The 12,500-nt window shown below is 44.1% G+C and overlaps 2 protein-coding genes across 4 annotated transcripts in view; both read left to right on the forward strand.

Annotated features, from left to right (window-relative positions):
• LOC138634385 (vesicle transport protein SFT2B-like) overlaps positions 1–4,150 on the forward strand; it is a 6,682-nt gene extending 2,532 nt beyond the window's left edge. The window contains exons 4-8 of the mRNA XM_069721285.1: positions 843–924; positions 1,000–1,035; positions 1,126–1,184; positions 1,330–1,359; positions 1,744–4,150. Of these exons, the coding sequence (XP_069577386.1) occupies positions 843–924; positions 1,000–1,035; positions 1,126–1,184; positions 1,330–1,359; positions 1,744–1,780 (244 nt within the window). The 3' untranslated portion in view covers positions 1,781–4,150. The remainder of the gene's footprint in view (positions 1–842; positions 925–999; positions 1,036–1,125; positions 1,185–1,329; positions 1,360–1,743) is intronic.
• Positions 4,151–4,153: 3 nt separating this feature from the next.
• Positions 4,154–12,500, forward strand: part of LOC138634377 (T-box transcription factor TBX19-like) — an 11,654-nt gene continuing 3,307 nt past the window's right edge. For 2 of the 3 annotated variants that reach the window (XM_069721276.1, XM_069721275.1), the window contains exons 1-4: positions 4,154–6,881; positions 9,104–9,380; positions 11,160–11,294; positions 12,076–12,137. In XM_069721276.1, coding sequence (XP_069577377.1) covers positions 6,586–6,881; positions 9,104–9,380; positions 11,160–11,294; positions 12,076–12,137 — 770 coding nt within the window. In that variant the 5' untranslated portion in view covers positions 4,154–6,585. The remainder of the gene's footprint in view (positions 6,882–9,103; positions 9,381–11,159; positions 11,295–12,075; positions 12,138–12,500) is intronic. The other variant, XM_069721277.1, reaches the window with a different exon arrangement.

Consider the following 12,500-nt stretch of genomic DNA (forward strand, 5'->3'; position numbering starts at 1 on the left):
CCCGGTCTCATTTTGTCTTCCCCGGTCTCACTTTGTCTCTCCCGGTCTCACTTTGTCTCACTGTCTCACCCGGTCTCATTTTGTCTCTCCCGATCTCACTTTGTCCCTCCCGGTCTCACTTTGTCTCTCCTGATCTCCCCCGGTCTCACTTTGTCTCTCCCGATCTCACTTTGTCCCTCCCGGTCTCCCCTGGTCTCATTTTGTCCCTCCTGGTCTCACTTTGTCCCTCCCGGTCTCCCCTGGTCTCTCCTGATCTCCCCCGGTCTCACTTTGTCTCTCCTGATCTCACTTTGTCCCTCCCGGTCTCACTTTGTCTCTCTCGGTCTCACTTTGTCCCTCCCGGTCTCCCCTGGTCTCATTTTGTCCCTCCCGGTCTCACTTTGTCTCTCCCGGTCTCCCCTGTTCTCACTGTCTCCCCCGGTCTCACTTTGTCTCCCCCGGTCTCACTTTGTCTCTCCCGGTCTCACTTTGTCCCTCCCGGTCTCCCCTGGTCTCATTTTGTCCCTCCCGGTCTCACTTTGTCTCTCTTGGTCTCACTTTGTCCCTCCCGGTCTCACTTTGTCTCTCTTGGTCTCATTTTGTCCCTCCCGGTCTCACTTTGTCTCTCTTGGTCTCATTTTGTCCCTCCCGGTCTCACTTTGTCTCTCCCGGTCTCACCTTGTCTCAGCAGGTTTGTTATGTCTGATTAAAACGCCACGTTGTCCTGATGTGAACATAGAACTATATTACCCATCATCCTCGGGGGCTGCGCTGACCTGTCTGGGTTTGAAACGTCGCTCTCTGCTGGTGGACTTCAGAACTGCAGCCGTGTCTGAACCTGTCCTGTGGTCATGTGATTTCAGCACCATGTTCCTGATTGGTCCGTGCCGACAGCTGAAGACGATGTGCGCTAAAGAGCGAGCGCTCGCCACCGTCCTCATGCTGGTGAGTCCCCACACCTGCAGACATGTCTGTGCAGATGTCCTCAGCTGAGACGTGATGCTGTATGTGTCCCTGCAGGTGTGTCTGGTGTTGACGCTCTGCGCCGCTTTCTGGGTGAGAAACACTCCGACCAAATGTTTATGATGTCGCCTTGTCGTGTCTCTGAATGTCTTCGTGTCTCTGAATGTCTTCGTGTCTCTGCAGTGGAAAAACAACGGACTTGCTCTGCTCTTCTGTGTCCTGCAGTTCCTGGCTTTCACCTGGTACAACACACACACACACACACACACACACACACACACACACACACACACACACACACACACACACACACACACACACACACACACACACACACACACACACCTCTGTTCTTCTCACCTGTTTGACTGCTGCTGTTTGTTGTAGGTACGGCCTCTCATACATCCCCTTCGCCAGGTAACACACACACACACTAACAGACACACACACACACACACACACACACACACTAACAGACACACACACACACACACACACACACACACACACACACACACACACACTAACAGACACACACACACACACACACACACACACACACACACACACACACACACACACACACACACACACACACACACACACACACACACCTGTGCTCATTGAGGTTGTCAGGACTTCTGACTGCTTCCTTTTGAGAAGTGAAGACAGTTTGAAGCTTGATTGACAGCCAGCTGAATATTGATTGACACATGATGATTAAAACGATTGATAAAAACACTGATTGATCATGTGATGTATTTTTATTTATAGATGAACTTTGTCCTCTTTGTCTTTCAGGGACGCCGTCATCAAACTATTTTCACTCTGTCTTTAGCCTCCCCCCTCCCCCTCCCCCCCTCCCTCTGTCTGACCAATCAGCACGCAGCATACTGTGGTGTGTCTGCAGTCAGCTCCTGGACTGTTTCCATGTTTTATTTTGGATCTTTTAATGTAACAGCTGACGTGTTCTGTTTATTTTGAACAGTCACAGCGTTAGCTCGTTACCAAGCTCGTTACCAAGCTCGTTAGAAAGCTCGTTACCAAGCTCGTTAGAAAGCTCGTTAGAAAGCTCGTTACCAAGCTCGTTACCAAGCTCGTTAGAAAGCTCGTTAGAAAGCTCGTTACCAAGCTCGTTACCAAGCTCGTTATCAAGCTCGTTACCAAGCTCGTTAGAAAGCTCGTCAGAAAGCTCGTTACCAAGCTCGTTACCAAGCTCGTTACCAAGCTCGTTAGAAAGCTCGTTACCAAGCTCGTTAGAAAGCTCGTTACCAGGCTCGTTAGAAAGCTCGTTACCAAGCTCGTTACCAAGCTCGTTAGAAAGCTCGTTACCAAGCTCGTTAGCATTAATCAGCGGGACATACTCCTTTTAACAACCACTTTATAAATATAATTTAGATATGAGTCTATTCATTTCTGTTTTAACAACTATAATAACTGAAAAACACGTTTAGAATCATGACAGCTGTTAATTATCAGCCACTTAGTTTCATTATCCAGATAATTGTCTGAAAACATTCACTTTAAGAATTTATTTTTTTAATAAGCAAATCTTCTTTTCTTCGACGCTGAATAATAAAAGTTGATCAAATCTGAAACAATGAATTGTTCAAATAGTTTTCTGTCGACAACGAATCTGTTCAACATCAGTCCGTGTTTTCATTTCAGACTTTGACTGTTTGACTTTCACTTTAAAACGAGATTTGTGAACATGAAAATCTTCTTTTCCTGTTGAGAGCAGCGTTGAAGGTTTCTGACTCCTCCTCCTCCTTTAGAGCTCCTTCTGTGGAAACCAGCTGACCTCACCACCTCACCTCCACCTTTCATCCACCTTTCATCCACCTCACCTCCACCTTTCATCCACCTCTCATCCACCTTTCATCCACCTCACCTCCACCTTTCATCCACCTCTCATCCACCTTTCATTCACCTCACCTCCACCTTTCATCCACCTCTCATCCACCTCTCATCCACCTTTCATCCACCTCACCTCCACCTTTCATCCACCTCTCATCCACCTTTCATCCACCTCACCTCCACCTCACCTCCACCTCACCTCCACCTTTCATCCACCTCACCTCCACCTTTCATCCACCTTTCATCCACCTCTCATCCACCTTTCATCCACCTCTCATCCACCTCTCATCCACCTCACCTCCACCTTTCATCCACCTTTCATCCACCTCTCATCCATCTTTCATCCACCTCGCATCCACCTCACCTCCACCTCACCTCCACCTCTCATCCACCTTTCATCCACCTCTCATCCACCTTTCATTCACCTCACCTCCACCTTTCATCCACCTTTCATCCACCTCACCTCCACCTTTCATCCACCTCACCTCCACCTCTCATCCACCTCTCATCCACCTCACCTCCACCTTTCATCCACCTCACCTCCACCTCACCTCCACCTCTCATCCACCTCTCATCCACCTCACCTCCACCTTTCATCCACCTCACCTCCACCTCTCATCCAGCTGTTCCAGCTGTTTGCTGTAAATCGCTCTGATTTGTTCACTGATGAGATTTGAATAAATATTGTTGTGAGCAGCTTCCTGCTTGTGTTTACCTGCCGGCTCCATCACCTCCTCTTCATCACCTCCTCTTCATCACCTCCTCTTTATGCCTCTTAAGTCTCTAAAGCCTGTAATCTCCATCCGCTGATTAAAACACACACACACTCCCTCCGGCCACGTATCCAGTGTCCTTCCAGATGTTCTCACCTGTCCTCACCTGTTCTCCGTTACACGGCGGTCTGAACACCTCATCTGTTTTTCTTCGACACCGTCATGTGACATTTAAACGTCCACGAGGACGCCGTTGGTCCAAACGCCTGGTCGACCGGTATCCTCTGGACGAAAGGTCCTCACCTAACCTGGACACCAGAGGACAGGGAGACACCAGAGGACACCAGAGGACTCCAGAGGACTGGGAGACCGTCATTCAGACAAGACGCCCAAAGACCTTTGCAGGACATACACACCTTCTTTCTTCACCTACACCCTGTCTTTGCCTACACCTACGTCTGTCTTCAACTACGTCCTGTCTTCGCCTACGTCCTATTTTCAACTACGTCCTGTCTTCGCCTACGTCCTATTTTCAGCTACGTCCTGTCTTCAACTATGTCCTGTCTTTGCCGACACCTACGTCCTGTCTTCACCTACGTCCTGTCTTGTCATCATCATGGTTGCTGTTTTGTCTCCGTTGGACCAGTTCATCGTTGGTGTCGTCCTCGTGCTGAACGCAGCCCCAGAAAGCGTTTGGTAGCTCCGCCCTGGTCTGCGTGTCGTTCTGAAATCTGTCCAATCAGGTTTGAGGTTGGTCCAGCTGGCGGCGGGCCCTCGGTTTGGGTGAGTTGAACTTGTTTTCCTTTCGTTGTGGCTTCTTGATGGATGATTGGTGGGAACACAATGATTTAAAATGATGCCTGCAGTGAAATGGAGGCTGCTCATTCACATTTCACAGTTCTTGGTTTTTCTCAGCGTCCACACTAAAACCAGAAAAGCTGCTGCAGCCTTTGGAGGTTTTTCAGCTCTCAGTTCGGTCGTCCTCGTCCACAATTATATGTAAAGAAAATTTAAACTTTTGTTTCCGTTTGTCTGTTTTGTCTGTTTCTGTGTTGTTTCCCTCTCACTTAAAGATTGATGCATTTTGAATGTGTTCACTTTTCTCGAAGCTCACTTTCTTTCTTCCTCACTTTCAAACAAAAATCAAGTTTTTGAATTTGATCTGTTCCTGTAAGTTTTTAGAAAAATGTGTTTAATGAACTGAAGGAAGAAATGAAAACAAAAAGATGGTCAATTTCTCCAAAATTTCTAAAACCAAATGAGAAATATTTGATCTGTTTTTAACAGATCTGCGGTGCGTTAAAGGTTCGGCGAGGTAAAAGGTAGAGTGTGTGTGACAGAAAGAGAGGGAGTGTGAGGAGAGAGCGGTGGAGCGAGGTGTGGTCGGACGGAGGTCCTCTGATTATGGGATGTGTTCAGTTGGAGGCTGAGCAGCTTCACATCACCACGCTCACTTCTTCTCTTTCACCTGTTCCAGCGCAGCGCGGCCTCTCAGGTACGTTCACTCACTTCCATCACATCTTTATTTACCTGCAGCTTTATTATTTACTGAAAGATATTTATATGCCAATCATAGTTTTGGAAACCAGAAATGCTGGAGAATATTTGTTCAATTTTATAATAAAACTGCAGGTGACAGAATTAAAGTGTATGAAACTCAAGATTTTCCTTTTAGATTTACTTAAAAATTTTCATCTTTTATATGTTCGAGCAGATAAATGTCAGTTTTTAAAAAAAATTTGTAGTTGTATTATATCGATCATTATTGTTGCTTTTGTTCATAGATTTCCTTTAAATTCATCCACAGAAATTAAATCCTTCCCCTCCAGTAGATCATTATTATTTTATTACAATCAAACTTTTAAGAGCTTCATATAAATATACACGCACCTGATATATAATAATGAAAATATGGGAGCTGCTTTTTATTGTTTAAAAAGAAAAAGCTAAATTCCACAAATTGTCCTGATTAAACAGAATTGTTTTCATTTTGTTGGAGATTTTAATGCTTTAAAGACATTTTAAAGATTCTGCTGCAATTTCCCTGCAAATAATATTTATCATTGTTTCTGATCATTTAGATTTGATATTAATATTTTCAGCCCAATAAAATTTGTTTGACTGAATCATGAAATGCATTGAGGTGATTGTAATTAATAAACGGTAGTTCATAAAATAGCACAATCATAGAGATGGAGGATTTTTTTTTTTTTTTAATAATTTTGGTTTTAAATATTCCAAAAAAGGAAAATACTCGTAAAAGTTTAGTCCAATTAAAAGGGGTAATATATGAATATTAGATTTAGTTTTACAATTTTCAAATCTGAATTTATGCATATCTTAATCTATTAAAGAACTATACAGGGCCAAAACAAACATGGTATCTGCAGGTCTTAAAATCTCGAGAAAATCTGAATTTAATTCTCACAAAAAGGCCTCGGAAGGTTTTATAAATCTTGAATTTTATTTGTAAAGATGTAGAATGAGTCCTTCTTTCCGGCTGTGGACATGAACAGTATTTCAGACCGTCACTGCTTCTGCTGCAGGTCAACATTTGACATGTTATCTCCTGTAACATAAAAGGGACCTGATTTATTACATGAAGAGAAATAATTGTGATTTAAATCTGGGAGATGCTGACAGAAATGTGACATTAAGGATAATAAATTCATCTTTGGCCTGATCATGAAATTACATTTACTTCATTTTTATGCAGAATCAAATTTTGAATCAGAACTGCATCAACAAAGCTGATCATAAAGGTCCATGAAGAGAGTCCGACGTCTTTTGCCCACATGTTGAGGACACTGCTGCATCCTTCAGTCCTTTCAGATCAAATCTACCTGACAACTGGGAAAAGTAGTGATTTTAAATACTAATGAAGTCAGAATATGTCAGAATGATAAAGATGTCAGTGATCGACGGAGTCGGTCAGGTTTAAATGTGGAAAGAAACCCGGAGAATAAAGTCAGACCAGAAGATTTCCTTTGCATTGCTGCACTGCTTCCAAACGGTGACGAAGCGGTTTCATGTTTGAGGCTTGATTTAGTTGAAAGCAACTTTATGTTGGATAATGTGTCTTTGTGCGGGTCTCCAGATGAAGGTGGAGGGGTTACAGGAGGACGGGGAACCCGGGTCGGTGTCTTCAGCGGACCGGATCTCCGGTGGCGGCGGCGGGACGGCGTGCAGCCCCGGCTCGGCAGAGCGCTGCATGTCGCGGCTGCTGAGCGCCGTGGAGAGCGAGCTGCAGGCCGGCCGGGACAAGGGCGACCCGACGGAGAGGGAGCTGAGGGTGGCGCTGGAGGACGCCGAGCTCTGGAGGAAGTTCCAGCACATCACCAACGAGATGATCGTCACCAAGAACGGACGGTAAGCACAACAAGTTCCCAACCTCAAAAACACGTGGCACCATTCGAAAGCACCGCTGACTGTTACCTCATGACTCCCAGGGTGCATTTCACCCACAAACATCCAATCACAGAGCTTCACTTTAGGTTTTCTACATAATGATGATCTTACCAGCTTCAGTCGTAATTCAAACTCAAACAAAGAGGAGCCGAGGTTGTTGAGGTTGAGAGGTCTGTGAGGTTCCAGAGATAACTGAGGAGGTTTCAGACCACCGACCACCTGGTAGAGGTCTTGAAGCATTTCTAAATGTAATTAAGAAGGCTTGAGAGGTTTTCCAGACGTCCTGAAGTTGGAAAAGCCTGGGAAAAAAAACGGTGACACCAAGAGAACAATATGGGTTATATGTCCTGTAGGCTGTCTTTACCTTCACCTGGTTCAAGGCTCTTTGCTCCTATTGGTCCACACATTGTGGTCGACACCCTACGAGGTGTCCAAGATGGTCGTCTGTCAGCTGGCGCTCCTCCGTCAGGTCGGGCCTCAGAGAGGTCGGTGCTGACGGATGCTTCCCCGCTCCCCAGTGGTTTTTTGGTAATAGTCTGCAACCTGTCCGCTCATTTACCAAACGGAGTTCGAACCGATTCACTCCTCGACTCAGCCGAAACAACTGCAGACAACATGCAAGTAAACAAGTGAGCGTCGGCTTCAGCTCGGTGTTTCAGTCCGAGCTCCGCCTCATCATCAGGCGCTCCAGTGATGTTTCCTGTGAGAAGCGCTTCGTTTCGGGTTTCAGCAGACTGTTGGTTCCTGAATATTTTCTCAGGAACACGGTGTGTCTGCGTTTGAAGCTGACTCCAGATCAGCGCTGCTGTTCACCGGGATTATTAATGAGTCTCGAGAGCAGCCGCTAACGTCGCCTCCGTGCTGTTTTTTGGTGTTTTTTGTTGCCGAGCGAGGCGTGCTGACCAGTCGCGCCCCGCGGTGGGCAAACACTCCATTTACACCTGCAGGACGCCACTTCAACGGCTGTTACTGCCGGAGAGGCGGCAGTCGGTCTGAACGCAGCTTCACAAGGAGGGAAACTTTGGTCGTTTTTAACATAAGGTGACAGATTTATATTCACGCTGAGAGATGATGAAGTCGCAATTTATTCTGCTTTTATGAAATCCCTCCGCACTCACATCACCGGCCTCGTCATAAAACAAAGACATTCACAGCAGCAACACGACGTAGCGCAGGAAGATGATCCGGAAAAACCGGGAAAGGTTCAAGTGTTTTTAAAAACCTTCAAAAGTTTGCAGTAAACTATAATAACTTTTCATGTCATAGACTTTTTTTTAACACTTTTTTCTTCATCGATTAATCATGGTCAATAAAATGATGGCAAATAGTGAAAACTGCCCGTGATGAGTTTTGTTTCGTCACACCATCGAAACAAAAATATATTAAAAAAATTAACCAAATCCTCAAATTTTACAATCTAAAAACATGACATGCAATTATTAGATTACCAGCGTAGCTGCGATTAACTTTCTTTTTGTTGAATCATTTATTTGCAAAGTGATTACAATTTTTCTCAACATTTTCAGACAAAGACAATAAAAAAAAAATTCAAAAATGCCTGTTCGTTGCCGCCCTGTTTTACGGATACATAACTCAGTCCAAACATTTTATTATAAGAACTATTTTATAGATAAATTCTTTATTAATCTATCAGTGGACACTTTGATGTCTTTAAATATTTACATTTATTAAAAAAAACTGTTGACATTTCTGATAAAAATACAAACAAAGAGAAGCAAGAAAAACATGAATAATTGCAGAAAGCCAATTCACACTGTGTTTACATATTAAAGTAAAAAGCTTCTGGACACGATGCACTCAGCAGCAAACAGCAGATGAGCCGGGAACACGGTGGGGCAGTTATTAATCATAGTCATAATAATGCTTTTTATTTGTAGAGGTCTTTGAAGACACCTGACAGTCACACAGTGGAACATGTGATCAAACAGGAATGAACTAAAAATGAACCATCGTATTGATTCCAGCTGATTCTGCTGAAAACAACTGAACCAAAGAGTTCATTTCAAACAGCTTTTATAGAGTGAAACTACGAAGGACCGAGAACAGAACCCTGATGAACTCCACAAGGGTTTGCTGACACTTGAAATAAGTCCTGAAGTTGGTGTTCTTCTGTGTAGAACTGATGAAACTAAAAGGTGTAACTCCACCGTGTGTTCCTGCAGTCGGATGTTCCCGGTGCTGAAGGTGAGCGTGTCGGGTCTGGACCCGAGCTCCATGTACTCCTTCCTGCTGGACTTCGTGCCGGCCGACAGCTGCCGCTGGAAGTTCGTGAACGGGGAGTGGGTGGCGGCCGGCCGGGCCGAGGGCCGCGGAGAGGGGCGGGGCCACGGCGGCGTCTACATCCACCCCGACTCGCCCAACTTCGGAGCCCACTGGATGAAGGCGGCCGTGACCTTCAACAAGGTCAAACTCACCAACAAGGTCAACGGAGGAGGACAGGTCGGTCCGGGCAACCACTTCTTCTTTCTTTCATTCCTGGTTGTTTTCCTTGTCTTTTTTTAGTTTCGTTCATCAGTTTGTTCATTTTCTGGACAGTTTTATCGGTTTATTTGTCCTTTTTTTACTCTCATTCTCGTCTTGGAAGTTTTTCTTTCTTTTTATCTGTGTTTTCTTTTTTCTTTTCGTTCTTTAGTTCTTTTCTTCTGTCTTTTTTGTTTCTTTTGTTCATTCATTATCGTCTTTTATTTCTGTCATTCTTTTTCCTTGTCAGTTTTTGGTTCTTTTTTCTTTCTACTCTTTAAAAAAAAAAAAAAAAGGAAGTTATTTCTTTCTGCTCATTTGATCTTTATTTCATTCTTTATTTGTATTCTTGTCTTTTTGAGTAGTTGTTCATTTATTTTTCCTGCCTGTCATTCTTTAGTTTGGTGTATTTTATTTGTTCTCTGCTCTCCTTTTCCTTTTCAGTTTCTCTTCTTCTTCTTTCTGTGGTTTCTTCATCTTTCCCTCCATCATCTTCTTCTTCTGTCCATTACGCTGCTCATGTCAAGAGTTTCCCTCTCTCTCCCCTCCCTGTATTATGCTGGAGTGGGCGAGAGACTACGGCCTCTAATTAGCCACTTCAGTCCCTCTCTCTGCTCACTTCACCTGCTCGCCCCCTCGTAACCACGGGAACGGGATAAACAGCTCTTAATTGGCCGGCAGCAGTTTAATGCACTTCCTGTTGAGAGCTGTTCACCACTCGTGGAGGCCTTCACACACACACACACACACACACACACACACACACACACACACACACACATGCGCGGCACTACAAAATTGGCAATAATGTTGTTTATATTTACCCCATTATCCGTGTCCAAACATGACACGCACACACACCGCAGTAATGCAGAGTTGGAACAGAGAGCTCTGCCATAATGAAATAATTGCTCAGCTTATTTGTACATTATGGTAATTATGTTTTTTACTGGGAAATTAATTTACCCATCATGCTTCAGATGGACGAGCGAGAGAGAGAGGTAAACTATATTCAAAAAGAGCCCACACACACTCCAGCTAATGTGGGCAGTGCCAGCACACACACAGCGCGGGGTCAGATCTGAAGCCAGCCTCTCAATCTGAATAGACAACAGTTTGTTTTTGTGTGTCCGCCTCGAGAACTCGGATTGGTTAATTGGGCCTCGTTAGCGGGGGGACGGGGGGGGGGGGACGAGAGAGAAAAGACAGATGGATAAAAGAGTGTTTGGGCCAAAAGACAAAGATGGCTCCACTCCATAAACTCTCCTGCAGACCGACTAAATAAACTACACTTAATTTCTGTTTTTTAATTGATCCAAAAGTAAAGAGCTGTTGGGACTTTAGAAAAGTTTGAGAGTTACTGTTGGAGAGGTGGAGAGGACGTTCTGCTGCTGCATGATGTTCAGAGGACTGGTAGGTCTGGAGGGGAGGTCCGTTAACCTTCATGTAGAGACAGCAGATAGAAACCACCATGAACTCCCCATTAACAGATGGAGATCTGGGATTCAACACGGTCCAAACTATTGGAACTACAAACCAGCGGGTACGAAGAAATGAGAAAGTTGGAATCAATATAAATAAGTACGAACAAATGGGGATGGTAGGAATCATTTTATATGTGTACGAACAAATTTAGATAAGTATAAATAAAATGAGATAAGTAGGAACAAATGTCGATGGTGAGAGATGATCCCGGTCCGACCTCTGATGGTACCGGAGGTTCTGGACGTGTGCTACGAAGTGTTCTGTGTCTTCCAGATCATGTTGAACTCTCTCCATAAGTACGAGCCTCAACTCCACATCGTCTGCGTCGGCTCTCGCCATCGTCTGGTTTCCAACGTTTCCTTCAAAGAAACTCAGTTCATCGCCGTCACGGCCTACCAGAACGAGGAGGTAGGAAACACCAGCAGCTGTTACTGCTCAACATCGGAAATATGACGCCGTGATTGGAAGACGAATCTAAACCCGGCTGGTAGAGGTTGTTAAACACTCATTGACCTGGAAGACGGGACGACTGGAGCGGTGGAAGTAGTGATCTGTAGTGATCAATGGTGATCTGTAGTGATCAATGGTGATTTGTAGTGATCAATGGTGATCTGTAGTGATCTGTAGTGATCAATGGTGATCTGTGGTGATCTGTGGTGATCTGTAATGATCAGTGGTGATCTGTAGTGATCAATGGTGATCTGTAATGATCAGTGGTGATCTGTAGTGATCAATAATGATCAATGGTGATCTGTAGTGATCTGTAGTGATCAATGGTGATCTGTAGTGATCAATGGTGACCAATGGTGATCTGTAGTGATCAATGGTGATCAGTAGTGATCTGCAGTGATCAATAGTGATCTGTGGTGATCTGTAGTGATCAGTAGTGATCTGCAGTGATCAATGGTGATCTGTGGTGATCAGTAGTGATCTGTAATGATCAGTAGTGATCAGTAATTATCTGTAGTGATCTGTAATGATCAGTAGTGATCTGTAGTGATCTGTAGTGATCAGTAGGTAGGTAGGTAGGTATATACTTTATTAATCCCCGAGGGGAAATTTTAGTGATCAGTGGTGATCAATGGTGATCTGTAGTGATCAGTAGTGATCAATGGTGATCTGTAGTGATCAGTAGTGATCTGTGGTGTGAAGTTGTCCTGGTGGGTTTGTTGGTGTTTCTCTGTTGCAGATCACAGCTCTGAAGATCAAATACAACCCGTTCGCCAAAGCCTTCCTGGACGCCAAAGAGAGGTAAGATGATGAAACCTGCTAACCTGGAGCACCACGACAGAAATCCATCAAACTAATCATCCATCAAACTAATCATCCATCAAACTAATCATCCATCAAACTAATCATCCATCAAACTAATCATCAGCACATGATAAGAAGACAGGATGACAACAGCTGTTCATTAGGTAATGTTTATACAGCAGTACAATTTCTGTAAGTTCGGAGTGGATGTTAAGTAAGTTTCATCAAGATTTATAAACGTATAACTCTATAAAAACATCAAACAAGCAGTGAAATATTAAAAATATGAAACATAAATCGCTAGATTAAAAAAAAAAAAAAAAGAATTTAAAAGGAAAACATGATGGAGAGTAATTTCAA

The sequence above is a fragment of the Brachyistius frenatus genome, unplaced genomic scaffold (assembly GCF_029030835.1).
Source record: "Brachyistius frenatus isolate BFR_SWC_R1_liver_20210118 unplaced genomic scaffold, ASM2903083v1 Contig_259, whole genome shotgun sequence".
Classification (NCBI taxonomy): Eukaryota; Metazoa; Chordata; class Actinopteri; family Embiotocidae; genus Brachyistius; species Brachyistius frenatus.